The following is a 15,956-nucleotide window of genomic DNA, read 5'->3' on the forward strand; positions in this document are numbered from 1 at the left end:
TTCAGCACTGTCTAGTCTTTAGTCTTAAGCAAGTTTACTACCTCTCTGGGTCTCAGAGTTCTTGTATGTGACATGATAAAAGTCTCCTATATGGGGATCAAATGTGATAGTGTATGTGAAAGTCTTAGAAGAATATTGTGAAGAAAAATGTAACATTTGATTTCATAATAGCCAGACATTGAGCCAATCCAAGTTTTGCTTCTCATGGTCTCCAGATAATTGCCATAGGTTTGCATGTTGCTTTTTAAATTGCTCTGTGAAAGAAAAATCATAGTTCTTTTTTAGGAAAAAATACATATTTTTCCAAACAGATGTAAGCAATACTGAAAAGTTTAAAATGTGAATGATAGAATATCTTCTCGAGTTCCTCCAAAGATGAGTGCATCCATCTAGATTTTTTTTTCTGTATGGTTATAGCATATGAGTATATGGGAGCATGAACATGCTCTATCTACTATTCTGCAACTTGCAGACCTATGTTCTCATTTTTCTGTATATAGTCAGGAGTAAAATTGATGGGTCACATGGTATCTCTATGTGTCATCTTTTGAGGAGCTGCTGAACTGTTTTCCAAAGTGGCTGCACCATTTTACAATGCCACCAGCAGTATATGAGTGTTCCAGTTTCTCCACATCCTTGCCAACACTTGTTATTAGCTGTCTTTTTGACTATAGACATCTTAGTGGGTAGTAGTCTCTTGTAGTTTTGATTTGCATTTCCTTGATCGCTAATGAGGCTGAGCATCTGTTCGTGTGCTAATTGGCCATTGTACATCTTCTTTGGAGACATGTCTATTCAGATCTTTGGCCTATTTTTTTTTTAGTTGGGCTGTCTTTTTATTATCGAGTTCAAAGAGTTCTTTTTATATTCTAGATACCAGTTGTCTTGACATGAGTACAGCCATGTTTGGCCACTCCGTTGACCTACAGCCACCAGCACAGAAAGAAATGTAAAAGCTGCTTTCTGCGTGGTGGGAACTGGCCCTTTTCCCATGGAGAGAGTTGCAAGTTGTAACATTTCAAGGCTTTTGGGGCATCATAGCACTGGACGGACTGGCCATCTGTGCTGGGCTAGGATGATAACCAGAGAGAACAATGCACATACACAACTACTGGGCTGGGACGTTAGCCAGGGGGCTCAGTGCACATACATCACTGATAACCATATGTGCATGGAAACACTAAATGCTTGCTCTGCAAAATCTGTAACTGCTTACTCTGAAAATTACTGCTGGTATAAAAACTGCTGAAGACTGAGATCTGGTGAGAGTTCCACCTGTGGAAGGGACGCCTTGTCCAGGACGTGTGATCCTTGCCCAGCCGTGTCGATTGACAGGACTCTCCTGGCAGTGGGGCATGGATGTTGTGAGTAATTGATTTATTGTGAAGTAATTGATCTGATGTGTTCTCTTTTCGGTCAACCTGGTGTTTCTCTTTCCGGTTGATTAGTGTCATTTCCCTTCAGTCGATCTGGTGTTTCCCTTTCTGATTGATCTGATGTTTTTCCCTCTTATTATATGACCTATTCGAATCTGCTCCTATCTCAGCCAATGTGGATGTTTTCCCTTTCCAGTCGAGCTGGTGTTTTTTCCCTCTTATTATTTGACTATTCGGATCTGTTTGCAGACTATCGCCTTTACTATCCTCTATGTAATAAAATATACCTTCAGTCCATTTGTTTGGAGTAGAAAGTTTGTTTTACGGCTCCGATCGAATCACCGAACCTGTCATAACACCAGTCCCTTATCAGATATGTGAATTGCAAATATTTTCTCCCATTCCATGAGCTGTTTTCACTTTTAAATGGTATCCTTTGATGCATAAAAGTTTTTAGTTTTGATGGAGTTCAATTCATCTATTTTTATTTGTGTTGCTTCTGCTTTGATGTCAAAACACTGCCTAATCCAAGGCTACAAAGATTTATTCCTATATTTTCTTCTAAGACTTCTGTAGTTTTAGCTCTTACATTTAGGTCGTTGATCCATTTTGAGTCAATTTTTGTGTATGGTTTCATTACAAGTTCATTATTTTGCATGTGGAGATCTAGTTGCCCCAACACCATTTGTTGAAAACACCATTCTTTCTCCCATTGAATTTTCTTGGCACCCTTGTTGAAAATCAATTGACTGTAAACATGAGAGTTTATTTCTGGACTCTCAATCCTACTCCATTGATCTTTATATCTATCCTTATGCATCTACCACATTGTCCTGACTACTGTTGCTTTACAGTAAGCTTTGAAGTTGGGAATTATGAGTCTTCCAACTTTACTCTTTCCCAAGATTCTGAAAAAAAAAAAAAACAAACAAAATATATTCTGGGTCCCTTGAATTTCCATAGGAATTTTAGGATCAGCTTATCAATTTATGCAAAGAAACCAGCTGGAATTTTCATGGAGATGGCATTGAATCTGTGGATCAATTTGCATAGTATATTAGTTTTTTAGGGCTGCCATAACAAGTCCCACAGACAGGGTGGCTTAAACAACAGTAGTTTACTTTCTCACAGTTCCAGAGGCTAGAAATTCAAGATTAAGGTGTCAGCAGGGTTGTTTCTTCTGCGGGCCAGGAGGGAAGAATCTCTTCTAGGCCTCTCTCCTTGGCTTGTGAATGACCATCTTGTACTTGTGTCTTCACATGGTCTTCTCTCATGCATATTTGTGTCCTCATCTCTTCTTATAAGGACATCAGTCATATTGTATAGTGCCCACTCATGTGACCTCATTTACCTTAATTACCTTTTTAAAGGCCCTATCTCCAAATGCAGTCACATTCTGAAGTACTGGGGATCAGAACTTCAACATATGACTTTTGGGGAACCACAATTCAGCCCATAACTGGGACTACTGCCATCTTAACTTAGACTATTTAACTAAGACTCAATATTAAGTTTCTTAGCCACGAAATGGGATGTCTTTCCACTTTTTAGGTTTTCTTTATTTTCCTTCAACAATGTTTTCTAGTTTTAGAGTCTGCTTTTGAGGAAACCCAAACACTGATACTCAAATTATTTTCCAAATTTCCTGGGAATTTTTATTATCTTAGATCGAGAAAGCAGAAGTCCTATCAGTTCTTTAAGACTTATATCAAATGCCACTATGTCTCTGAATTCTTTTCCAATTCTCACCTCAATCGCATGTAGTTTCACTCTTCCCTCCATAACACCTCCCTATGATATCTCTATTCTGGCTTGTCTTATCACCTCCTACCCAAAAGCATTTAAAGAGAAAATCATCCCGTGTCTCTTGAAATACATGGTCTACAAGTTTACTTGGTCAGTAATAGGCCCCCAAATCTCTGCTGTTTCTGCTTTTGATCTCTCATGATTGTCCCCAGAATCTCTAGAGAAGCCTGACCACTGCAACTTGATAAACAGTGAGATTCCTTGAAGTGTCTTGGACCATCTTCTTTACAAGCAATGTGCAAAGAGAGAATAAAAAGATGAAAGGAGGAAGGGCAAATCACTTATACATGGTTAACAATCAAGGGAAGGGGTGTAGGCATTTTTGAGTTGGCTGTTAGCTCCTCCAAAACCATACAACTATGTAAGGCCAGGGCTTAAACGTAGTTCCAGATCTACTCTTAAATGTATTTTTAGCATCTGGTACCCTGAAACAACCCCCACCCCTGCACTGCAAGTTCAGGAATTCCAGTGAAAACTTATACCTGGGAAAGAAGAGCCACTTCCTTTCCCTGTGGTTGGGGCTGTTATCCTACCGACAGCATGGATGGGCTTTAAGGGAATTCCTGATGGTGCACCTAAAGTTACACAACCTTGTGTGTGTGAATGTGAACACACATGAATGTGCATGCTAGTGGGTGGAGGAGAGGAAGCAGAAATCGATGGACAAATGGCTCTGTGCCCAAAGAAAATGAAGAACCACAGAGATGAGGGAAGCAGCTTAACAAAGAGAGAAGAAACTGGATTTGGGGATACTGAGCCCAGGTCTCCATTTACTATGTGAGGAACTTCTCTGAGACTCGGGTTTCTCATCTGGAACATGAGGATAAGACCTGCTTCACAGACTGGTGAAGATTAAATGGCGAGCACACGGCGGTATAGAAGAAAAAGCTGACAAAATAGAAGGAGAACTGTACTTTTTTTGAGTTTCAGGAAAAAATGGGTCAGAAGTTGCTTTGTTAAAAAAGAAACTTGAAGAAACAGAACACCATAATCATAAACTAAAGCATTTTTTACTTTAAATACATTAAGCTTTAAGAAAAGTTTAATGAGCTTATTGTGGAATGATTTTTATCACATGACGTAAATATTAAATCATCATTTATTTTCACATTAATCAGAGTTAAAAGCACTCATGTAATTCACCTAATGTTTTGCCAGGTTTGGTAACAACTAAATCATAAAGCTCCATATGTGTAAATAGGAACATAACTTAAAATTTATTTGCATTAGGAGAATCCTTATTCATCCAAGAAGAAGATATCAAGAAACTAAAAATGTATTTGATTTTAAAATTTTTAGTAGTTTTACAGGTAAGTGGTAATCAATTTAAAGCTAACATTTTAACTTAGATTCATAAAGGAGAAACTCAAATCTGATAACATTTAATACATAATGCTTCTCTTGCACAATAAGTAATCATTTATTAACCTAATTAAATTAATTATTAAGCAAACTCAATAATAAATAATTAAAAAAATAATTACTGAGCACCAGTAATGTGCCAGGCACTGTTAATCAGTGTTACTCACTTTTCCTTTCAGAGCTAAAGCTTGGTCAGTCTTGTGTTGTGAGATACTAAAACGAATGCTTTTTCCATCTGTTGTATTTTCTGCAGTATCAGTCTCCTCTCCAACAAGTGAACAGATACATAGTTTATAAAATTCTTGAAAACTCATTGGTCAGTTTGTTTTAACAGTGATGGAAGCAAAACTCTAAGTCATTATTAGAAAGATAATCCCAGGATCAATTAGCATCAGAGATGTCCCACAATCAAATAAAAGATTACAGTTTTCCTGGGATTGTCTCCTTTTCCCCACCCAAGTGTTTGTGGAAGAAAGTCTGGAGCTGCTTCCAGGCATCCACCTGGGCCATGGCATGAGCCCTGGGCTCCCCTCCCCAGATGACAGGACGGCCCACTAAGGTGAACAGGGAAGCTGGGCACATGGGGAAGTAAGGAGGCTCAATGTAGTGCCCCGCCCCTGGGTAACAGATGATCTGGGGCTTCTCCTTACCATGGGCCTGTAAGCGTTTAGAGGCCTCATTGGCATAGAATTCACTCTTGCAAGTGTGGTCATCCTGACCTACAAGGAACAGGAAGGCACTCTCAGCCCTTTCCATAGGAATGAAGCTCTTCTGGTCAGGGCCTTCCAAAGGGCTGTTCAGGACATCCAAAACATCTGCAAAGCCATCTCTGGTCACCTTGACTCGATTTGGGTTGAAACCCACTGGGGGCAGTGTCTCCCCCTTGTAGTGTAAGGCTCCACCAACATTGGCCACAGAGCCATTGATTATGACAGTGGCAGTGATGCCCTTCAGGAACGAGGCCATGGAGAGGCAGAGATCACCCCCTTTGGAAATCCCAAGCAGCCCAACTCCTGGACCCTTTACCTGAGAAGAGGAGAGAGGATAAAGAAGAATAAGTCAATGACTAGTCCAGTGTTAGGAGTAGTGCCTGGAATTAGAAGTCAGATGGAACTGCGCCTGAATCTGGACTCCACCATTTACTAAGGTTTGCAACCTTGAGATATTTACTTATTTTTCCTATCTTCCTTTTGATGATTTCTCCATCACCATTCCTGGTGACATCAGCAACCATGTGGATGATCTACTAAACACTTTGGCCTCTCACTTCCTTGACCTCCATACCTCCAATGATCTTTTTCTCTACCCACCTCCGCAACTCACTCCCATTGTCATAACCTAAGTTGAGTGATCATCAGTGAGTACGTCATCTCCAAAATCTCAGCTTCAAGCATTCTACTCTCTCATCACCTCTTAAATATTCTAGTTTAGTCATTTTAGCCATTCTAGACTGCCCATTTCCACCTCTTTGACACCTTGACTACCACTTCTTTCACTATCAATATCTGTATTATGTTCTCACTTCCCACCTCATCCAGCTTAGATTTTCAGCCTCATTGTTTTTATCCCTCCCTTGCAATATTCCTCTGGTCATACTTGCCTGGAAGAGTGCTAGCCTTGGTTAAATCTACCTGCTCACTTTCTCTAGGCCTGCATTTGTGCAAATGAACATTGCTGGGGAAAAAAATACACATTTGTGCTGACAGGTCTTACTTTCATTTCATGACCACAAATGTCAAATCAGCATCCATATTGCCCATCGATCCTGCCACACTTCACTATGTTTGCTCTCCACATCTCCAAAAGACCATTCCACACCTTCTCCTGCTTCCTCAAGATCCTTTAACTACTGTTCACCTTCACTTTCAGCTCTTCATCCTTCATGGATAAGACAGAAGCTATCTGGTAGGAACTCTTCCTCATTTTCCTCTGCCAAATCTACTTAGATCCACATGAACTCAAGCTCCCTGCCTTCCCTCCTGGTTCCAAAGAAGTATCTCGTTCTTATCAAAGGCCAGCCTTCTGCTTGGCTTGGGATGCCATCCATTCTCATTCTCAAGGACTTCGCTCCTGCAAATACTTCCTCTCTCTCTCCTTCATAACTTTCTTCTCTAGTGGCTCATTCCCATCAGTGAACTTCAGGCTCTAGTACCTCTTACATTTAATTAACAATCACTTGACCCCACATCTACTCTACTCTAGTTTTCTACTGTCTTTCACAGTAAAATTTATGGGAAAATTTGTCTGCACTTGTTCTCATTCCTGTCTTCCATTCTCTACTCAATCCCCTCCAAGGTCACTGGGTTTGCACCATGCTACAAGGACTGCTCTTGTCTCAGTCACCAAAATCTTGTATTAAAAATGGCCATCTGTGGGCTGGCCCCATGGCTTAGCGGTTAAGTGCGCACACTCCGCTACTGGCGGCCCGGGTTCAGATCCCGGGCGCGCACCAACGCACCGCTTCTCCGGCCATGCTGAGGCCGCGTGCCACATACAGGAACTAGAAGGATGTGCAACTATGACATATAACTATCTACTGGGGTTTTGGGGGGAAAAAAAAAGGAGGAGGATTGGCAATAGATGTTAGCTCAGAGCCGGTCTTCCTCAGCAAAAAGAGGAGGATTAGCACGGATGTTAGCTCAGGGTGGATCTTCCTCACACACACACACACACAAAAATGGCCATCTCATTGACACCTCAACAGCGGTCTTTTTTTTCTCATGGCTTCTCCAATAATACCCTTCATTGGTTTCAACAATATATTCCTCATGAAAGTACTAGGAATTAAATGTATTATCATCATCCCAGTTTTTCCAAAGGGGAAACATAGGCCCCAAGGTCATGGTGCTAGAAATTGGCTAAATCAAAACTCATATTTAACACTTCTCTATCTACATCTTATGCTGCTGGCTCCACTACACACTATCACCTTTCCTAAGAGCTCAAAGCTTCCATCCACCATGAGCTCTGATTAAAAGGAAAATAAGCAAGGTTTATCTTCTGATCCTCTGATACCCTGAGCGTAGACCCCTCAAAACATTTCCCAGTACCCAGGTTCTTTGGCCACCAGGTTCTTCCTTTAAAACCTAATTCTGCACTGTCAGAGGGGACACGAGAAAGTTGTTAACACAAACATTTGAACTGGGTCTTCTGGAGACAATGATTCCCTTTCCCTTTCCCTCCATTCCTGTGTCAAAGCCAGGTTTCTGAAATACGTTTGGGCTTATTATGAGACACTATAAAATTCTGGAGCTTAAAATTCCGTAATACCTACTAAGAACATCTTTACTAGCAGGAAATATATTAGAGTACTGTATAATTGCACAGAAACTATCTAGGAGAAGTGACTATTAAAGGTAGTATGGGGCCAGCCCTGGTGGCCTAGTGGTTAAGTTCATCACATTCCACTTTGGTGGCCCGGATTCGGTTCCCGGGCGCAGACCTACACCACTCGTCTGGCAGTGGCCATGCTGTGGAGGCAGCGCACGTACAAAAAGAGGAAGACGGGCAGCAGATGTTATCTCAGGGTGAACATTCATCAGCAATTATAATCAATTAATTAATTAAGGTAGTGATCATTGGGGTTAGGGAGTGGCTGTCATGAATTTGTCAAGTTCTGTGAAAACCAAGAGCATTTCTGAGGAGGTGACCTGATACATAGACCACAAAGCTAAACTTAGAGAAGTTCCAACCTGAGGGTGACTAAGCAGGTAGTTCACAGCTTCTTCAAAGTACTCCAAGTGGAGGGTCTCCATGCCCTTGGGGAGGTCTTCATAGTTGTAATAGGCCAGAGCCATCACAGCAAAACCCTTCCCAGCCAGCAGACTAGCTCGATATTCCAGAAGGCCACCTCCAGCTCCAGAAATGTCTACAATCCCAGGAAAGGGCCCGGGTCCTTTGGAAAAGACAAAACACAAAAATGAACTTTTCCTGAAATTCTTGGTAGTGGTTTCAAAAGCCATCTTTTGTCTACTTGGTGATGTCAAAGTTTTCTATTGACAATCAGAAATGGTGACAGACCTCTGGTCTTCAAAGATGCAGACAGTGGCATAGGCTAAATCCACATTCCCCTCTACACTCAGAGCCTCAAAGCCCCACAGATTTATAAAGAGCATGTATTACTTTTGTGATTAAAAATAATTTACAAAGAGACAACGAAAGCAGTAAAATCATTGCCCCCTCCCCAAATTGACAATGCCAAATGCCAGTGAGGATGTGGAGCAACTGGAACCCTCATACATTGCTGGTGGGAATGCCAAATGATACAGCCACTTTGGAAAATAGTTGGGCAATTTCTTATAAAGTAAAACAGACACTTAACCATTTGCCCCAGCAATCTCACTCCTAGGTATTTACCCAAGAAAAATGAAAAGTTGTGTTCACACAAAAACTTGTATGCAAGTGTTGGTAGTGACTTTATTCATCATCTCCAAAGACTTGAAACCCAAATGTCCTTCAGCAGGTGAATGAATCAACAAACTGTAGCACTTCCATATAAGGGGTCCTACTGAGAAGCAAGAAGGAACTACTGATACTTTGAGCAACACGAATGAATCTCACATGCATTGTGCTAGACTCAAAAGGCTACATACTGGGTATGATTCCATTTGTTGGATATTTTCACCATTTACATCAAAAGTTTGTATTTCACAAGCAAAAGTTAAAGAATATGAAAGCAAAGACTTTGTACTCAACACTTTAAGAAATAACTCAGTACTCACCATCAAAGCCCCCTGAGTCCCTGTGCCCTTCCCTCCCTGTCCACTCTCCTGGATTTTATCATCCTCCTGATTTTCTTTACAGGATTGCCACTCTATGTGTGCCTTAAACAGTATTTTGCTTATTTTGCCTATTTTTTGAATCTTATCTAAATGGATTGATATTGAATGTGTTCTTCTGGAACTTGCTTCACTCAACACTATTTGAGAATCATCCATGGTGATTCTTGTAGCTGCAGTTCAATCGCTTTTGCTGCTGTAAAAATACCTCCATTTATTCTTCAGTTCTGTTGTTTTGGACATTTGGGCTGTTTCCAATTGTTTTTGCTCTTACAAACAATACTTCTTGGTGCACACGTACCAGGAGTAGAATGACATAGTCAAGTTTCTAAGTAAATACAAATTGTTTCCAGGAGGACATGAATTAACTATATTCCTTTAGCAGTGTATGCAAGTTCCTTTTCCTCCATATATTTGCCACCAACTGGTAATGTTAGACTTCTAAATTTTCAGAGTGTGAAATGTATTGTGCAGTTTTATATTGCATTCCCCTGATTCATAATGAGGATAAGCATCTTTTTCTTTTCTCATTGTCCAATTGCTTTTTATGTAATGGTAAAATTATCCAATAATTTCAGATTTCCAGTTGATAGCAAGAGGCCTTCCTCCATGCTGATTTTCTTAAACCTTATATACGTAGGAGTTAGAAGCAAAGTTGCAAAATTGAGAAACATCAAAAAAAATTAAAAACTTAAAACTACTCATAAATTTTCTTTCTTTCTTTTTTTTAATTACAACCCTCTTTTCCCCTCTTTAGGACGTTTTTTAACTGGCCTCTCAGTTTTGGAGCAGCAGAACCATCTGTCCAGCCAGGCGGACAGTTCATTCCTGTGTCCTTGACACTTTAAGGCCCCAGGGACCTCCGGAATGTTGGGAGCTACCTCCTTCCTCTAGATAGAGCCAGGAGACACGAGAAAGGCGGGCCGAAACAGTCAGGGAAGCGGGTCTCTCACCTGGCGGCAGGAAGAGCGTGGCGCGCACCCGGCCCGCGCGCACCGGCCCCCGCCGCACCCCGGGCCCCAGGAAGTCGCGCTCGTGCACCGCCCGACCCAGCAGCCGCCCGCCCTCCGGCTCGTGGCCGTCGAGCACCTCCAGCTCCACGGCGAAGGGCGTCTGCACGTCCCGCTTCACCAGCCGCAGCAAAGGCTTCTCGGGCTCCAGGGCCCAGAGGAGCCCCATGGGCTCGAGCCCCGCGAAGCTGCCGCCCAGCGCGGGCGCGCGCTCCAGGTCGAGCTCGCCCTCGGCGTCGGCGCGGTAGCGCGCGTGGGCCCGGAAGAGCGCGCCCTTGTCGTCGCGCAGGGACGCGCGCAGCGTGACCGGCTGCCCCGGGGCCAGGCCGCGCACGGCGATGCGCACGGGCTCGTCCCAGCGGCAGCGGCCTGCGGGCTCCAGGGTCACCGTCGCCACCATCTCAATCTTGGCGGAAAAGGGGCGGCCTGGCGTCTCTCCACCTCCCTGGGAAGCAGGCGCAGTCGGAATCTTTGCGTTACTCCCGTTGGGCGGGCATGGGGACACTCTCTAAACTGCTATGTGAAGTTCCCTAGAATTTGAGCCAATCCACTAGAGCCTGAATGGAAGAAAGTATCTGCAAACATGGGAGTTAATCACTAATCCTGCAGTCCAATGTGCAGAGTGTCGAAATATAGGTGCAAAGACTACTGAGAGCTAATGGTTGGAGAAAGATGCTGGCAGTTCCAAGAATCTGGATATTTAAAAATCATCCCAGGTAATTGTAATTCAGGTGATCAGTGGAAAAACGGAGTCCTAATCCCTCCCTTATCGCCCTGTCCTTTACAAGCCTTTCTCTCAGAGCTAAGTGTACCTAGAGCGTCTTGCAGAGGAGGTTCAGGTTCCTCGTGCTTACCTGCAAGTTCGCTTTTCTCCACTTCGCTTTTCCGAAAGATCTACATTACTGCCTGTTTTCGCTAACCGAAAGAAATCCGAAGAGGATTTTTGCTTTTACGGAAAAAGTGAAAATAGCGTTCAGCGTTTGTTTTCCAGTGAGCCCATATAGACTCTAAGCGGTCAACCGTTCTGTCCTATTTCAAGCCTTCCCCAAAAGTCACAGCAAAAGACGAACCTCCACCGACCTGCAACATCAGAGCAGGCAGACACAGAGGAAGGTGTAGCCGTTAGGGACCTGCCTGCCCCGATGGATTCAGACAATGATGGGATGTTAATGGAAGACCCTCTGTCTCTGTCTCTTCCACCCCAGCCACCTGTACCTCCCACCACCCCAGCCTCAGACACCTCAGCCCCACACACGATCCACACCACCACGACCTCTCAGCCTTCCAGTGTGCTGGGTATCTTTCCAGTTCTGGTAAGTGAAACTGCACTTACATTATTTCTACTGTATATAAGCTGTGTATCGTATCATTTCTGTTTTCACTATGTGTTAGTGATTTTTAGGTTTTATGTGTTATTTGGTATGATTTTGTAGATTATTTTTGGGGATTTGGAAATGGTCAAACTTATTCCCATATGAATTAATGGTATTAGTTCTTCACTTTACACCACTTTGGCTTAGGAAAGGTTTCATAGGAACGATCTACTTGTGGATGGGGGGGGAAACCTGTAGATGTTTATGGAGTGAGACCTGCCTGGCTTCCAGTCTGACCCTGCTCCCTAATAGCGTGGTGATAAGTAAGGTACAAAATGATGCTTCTGAAACCAGTTTCCTTATCTGTAAAGGCTTATTGTGACGATTCCGTGGGATAACATATGTAAACACACCACACTGATACACCTATAGCAAGTGCTCAGTCAGTCCTCAACTCACAAATCTGGTCACCACAGTGTCAGTGTTGAGTTTCGTCAGAGTTCTGGCAAGAAATAAGGGGCACTTTCAAACTGGGTCATTTGAGAAGACTGGCAAAAGGAACTGTTAGCAAAGGCATGGGCAAGGTTGAAAGGAAAAGAAAAAGCAACAAGGTTTGGTGCAGAACCTTGGGCCTGAAGGCTCAGGGGAGGAGAAACCTGGCAGGAGTTGTAGCCTTTGTGGAGGGAAGCAGGCAACCTAAGGTGAAGTGGCAGGAGTGGGGAGAATAGACACCTTGACCTCACTCTCCTCTTGCCCCTCTGTATCTTGTGAGTGCCTCTCTTTGGCTGAACCCAACCATTAGCTCAGCTTACTTGGGTACAGAGCAGGGTGGATGGAGCATGTAGAAGATGCCCAGCCAATGGAACTCCATAAATATTTATAAACTGAACAGAAAGATATCAGAGGAGGCCCCAGATCTCAGAGTTCAGTGAGCTTTGCCTGTTCCACCTCTTGAATTAACTACTGCAGCATGTTTTAAACACCTGTCGTTTGTAGTGTTACAGGCTGTCCTCAATAGGAACGCTCAGCTTGCAAAGAATTTACCTGGGTGCTGCGGCCACCAGCACAATAATTGAAATGGGCACTCAGATTTCAGAAAGGCAGGGAGAAAGGTGGCTTCTGCCTCTCCCTTCCCTGATGCCCAGGTGGCTGTGAAGAGGCAACAAATGGCTCCCAGGCACGTGAGGGAAGAGCAGCTAAGGAGGAGGCCTGGGCTGGGCCTTTCCAAAGTGCCCTCCTCTGGGGAATTCTGCCCTTAGGAACTCCATGGAAGAAGTAGGCCCTGTGAAGGCCAACTGCCAGTGGGTGCCAGTAACCTGTGAAAGAATCAGCTGCTACAAGAACATCCTTTACCCTCGTGAGAGGGGAGTGACTTCATACAAATTCCAGTGCTTCTCTAGTGACTTGATGAAGTGGCTGTGGCTTAATACCCAGATATGTGACACACTATCTTGAGGATTACACCTAAAAATTAATTTCTGTGCCTCTGTTTAGGGGCAGGGACTTCATGGGTGGACAAAAGCCTTTGCCTGTAGAATTTCTCTGGTTACCCCAGACTTACACTTCCAGAAAGGTTTCTGTCTGAGAAAGGGCTCCTGAGCTTTTCCATGCTTAATAGCACACTGCCTCTCAGTTATAAATTCAGTGTGGAAAGTCTGAGCTTCAGAAACAATCGCTTCAGAGTCACCTCTGATCAGTAGGCCATCAATACAAGGAGTACTTTCAATATCTGAATTAGGTTTAAGACACCTGTTTAAATCCCACCCTAACAGATGATGACAAATGTTAGAGAACTGACATATCTTGGAGGCAAGACTGTAAGGGTAAATCACTGGCTGCCAAGTGAGAGCAAACTGCTGTTGATGTCAAAAATGTATTGGGGTGGAAAACAATGCCCTGGTAAGATCAATAAAAGGATACCGGTCGGGGTGACTTTAGAAAGATCTTCCTATAGAGGAACAATGTCAGACACATTAACACAAGTTCATGTAGTTTGCTGTGATCCTCACTTAACATCTGAACTCCACCTGCTTTTCTGATAACCCAACTGAGAGATAAAGGGGAAAAGGCTGGAGGTGGGGACAGACTGCCAGTTACTCCAGTCTCTTAGCTGTGGTTTCACTGGTGGTCCTGGACCTGGTACTATTTCCTGTTTACAGTTTTGGTGGGACAAGAGAGCTGTACATGTTTCCATTTTTAGCAGCCAATATACTACCCTTTTGAGTAAGTCCTTTCTCCAAGGGACAATTACTTAACTTCAATAATACTATCATGGTTCGTAGTATTATATCAATGTTTATTTCCTGATTTTGATATGTGTACTGTGGTTTTGTACGGTGTTAATATTAGGGAAGCTGGATGAAGGGTAAAGAGAACCCTGTACTATTTTTGCAACATTTTTGTAAGTCTAAAATTATTTCAAAGTAAAAAGTTTTTTAAAAAAGAACAACTCAGGGCCGGCCCCGTGGCTTGGTGGTTAAGTGAGCGCGCTCCACTGCTGGCGACCCGGGTTCGGATCCCGGGCTCGCACCGACGCGCTGCTTCTCCGGCCATGCTGAGGCCGCGTCCCACATACAGCAACTAGAAGGATGTGCAGCTATGACACACAACTATCTACTGGGGCTTTGGGGGGAAAAAATAAATAAATAAAATCTTTAAAAAAAAAAAAGAACAACTCAGGGAGTGATGAAACCACCCTGGAGGACACCTTTGGTCCTCTGTCTCCAACTTGTAGGCTTAGTAAAACAAAAAAACGATCTGTCCACCTCAGATCCTTCCTCCTCCATAAGCATGGTCTTTCTTATTTGATTAAGGTTTCCAGGAATTTGCATTATCGCTGGTTCTGTATCTAAAATCCCCCGAAATTCTTGAATATTTCTCTTGTCCAAAGCATCTGGACTCAGGCATACGCTTTCTCCAGAGGAATCTGATGTTATAACAGGTCTAGAGAGAAAGCGCGTTGGGGTCACATGTCTCTCCTTTGAGGGGCCTCACCCTTAGTCTTTAGGAGAGGTTCCCTCCATTCAGAGAGATTAGGTGAAATGGAAGGCATAGTGTTCCCAACAGCCACTTGCTGTCTGGGTACAAAAACAGCTTCATCCTTAACCTGGTGAGCCCTCTCTTGCTCAGTTCCCAGAATTTTGAACTATAGAAGTTACGAAGTTGAGTGCTTGCCAAGAGTTTTGCCCTAGCTGCAGCTGTCACTGGGGAGTTTGAGAGATCAACCTCTACAGGTGCTATGCTACATCAATTCCTTTTGTAATTTCATTAAATGACCAGTGAGCAATGACCAGATAGTTGGACCAAGCAACTGTTATATGAACAGAATGAAACAGTGGCTCATAAAAATACATTCTTATTTGCCAATTCTCTAGCTATTCACCACCAACACCATCCGTGCCCTGCAATAGCTCTGCCTCTAACCATTTGGAAGAGCAGGATGTAAATCTTTGGGAAAATAGGAATGCCAGTTGCTTTGCATTTTAGTGAAAAGCAGACCATTTGGGCAGCTGGGCAGCCTGCCTCAGGCTGATTTAAATGGCGTCTTTTTGATCTTTCCTGATTCCTTCTATTATAAATCTCCATGACTGCAGTTGTTCCCCAACATCTCATAATTGAAGTCATAGTAATCTCCGTAATCTCATCAAATACAGAAACAGAGCGTCTAACAATTGGACAGTCATATTCAGAGAAGAGTCCTCACTGTGAGACCCTCTCTTCCCCAATTCAGGCAAGTCCGTTTGAATGTCCTTCTCCTTTTATCCCATGATCCTCGTAGCCAACATAACATAGATTTTCCAGAAGTCTGGTTGTATATAACAGTGAGAATTGGATTTCCTAGTGATTCATTAGGCCTGTTCTCAAGAGTGTGTCTTTTAATTGGCCCTTGGCAGCCTTCCTCTTCTTCCTTGGGTAATACTGGGTTAATTTGAAGTGATTTATGAAAAAGCACTAATAGACAAATTTGCCCTTCAATATCCTGAGGAGAAGAGAAGTCAGAGAATCTGGTCTGGGGGGAGGCCAGCAGAATGTTCCCTGCCTGCTGTGGTTTCTTTCTTGAAAGCCCAGGAACACCAGCCAGGAGACAGTGCCCTCATCCCCTCATCTTCCCATCCCAAGCTTTAAACTCTAAATCTTCTCTCCAAATAGACCTTCCTCTCACTATATCACAGCTTTGTCATCTTCCAGCTCCTCTCTTCCAAAGCTGATTTGTAAAGATTTGTGTCTGTGAATTTGCCTTGGGAATATTTGCATCATTCCTTAAATGTAGATAAGGCATATTTGCAGATAAAGCCATTAAGAAGTTACTAT

General features: G+C 43.1%; 1 protein-coding gene across 1 annotated transcript; it reads right to left on the bottom strand.

The window, feature by feature from the left end:
• Positions 1-4,058: 4,058 nt before the first annotated feature.
• Positions 4,059-10,747, bottom strand: LOC106800167 (acyl-coenzyme A thioesterase 1). The gene is made up of 3 exons (XM_087448261.1): positions 10,276-10,747; positions 8,237-8,439; positions 4,059-5,570 (listed from the first exon to the last, which is right to left on the bottom strand). The coding sequence occupies exons 1-3, from the start codon at positions 10,730-10,732 to the stop codon at positions 4,965-4,967; spliced, it is 1,266 nt and encodes a 421-aa protein (XP_087304387.1). The 5' UTR covers positions 10,733-10,747; the 3' UTR covers positions 4,059-4,964.
• Between the last annotated feature and the right edge of the window lie 5,209 nt (positions 10,748-15,956).

The sequence above is a fragment of the Ceratotherium simum genome, chromosome 24, assembly GCF_057802395.1.
Source record: "Ceratotherium simum simum isolate JZ-2026a chromosome 24, ASM5780239v1, whole genome shotgun sequence".
NCBI classification, from domain to species: domain Eukaryota; kingdom Metazoa; phylum Chordata; class Mammalia; order Perissodactyla; family Rhinocerotidae; genus Ceratotherium; species Ceratotherium simum.

Bases quoted from the DNA above. Each gene is read 5' to 3' on its own strand.
- LOC106800167 (XM_087448261.1), bottom strand. From the start codon at position 10,732: ATGGTGGCGACGGTGACCCTGGAGCCCGCAGGCCGCTGCCGCTGGGAC. The intron at 8,440-10,275 runs GTGAGAGACCCG...TCTTTTCCAAAG, and splicing joins CACGCTCTTCCTGCCGCCAG to GACCCGGGCCCTTTCCTGGG. The intron at 5,571-8,236 runs GTTGGAACTTCT...TCCTCTTCTCAG, and splicing joins ACCTGCTTAGTCACCCTCAG to GTAAAGGGTCCAGGAGTTGG.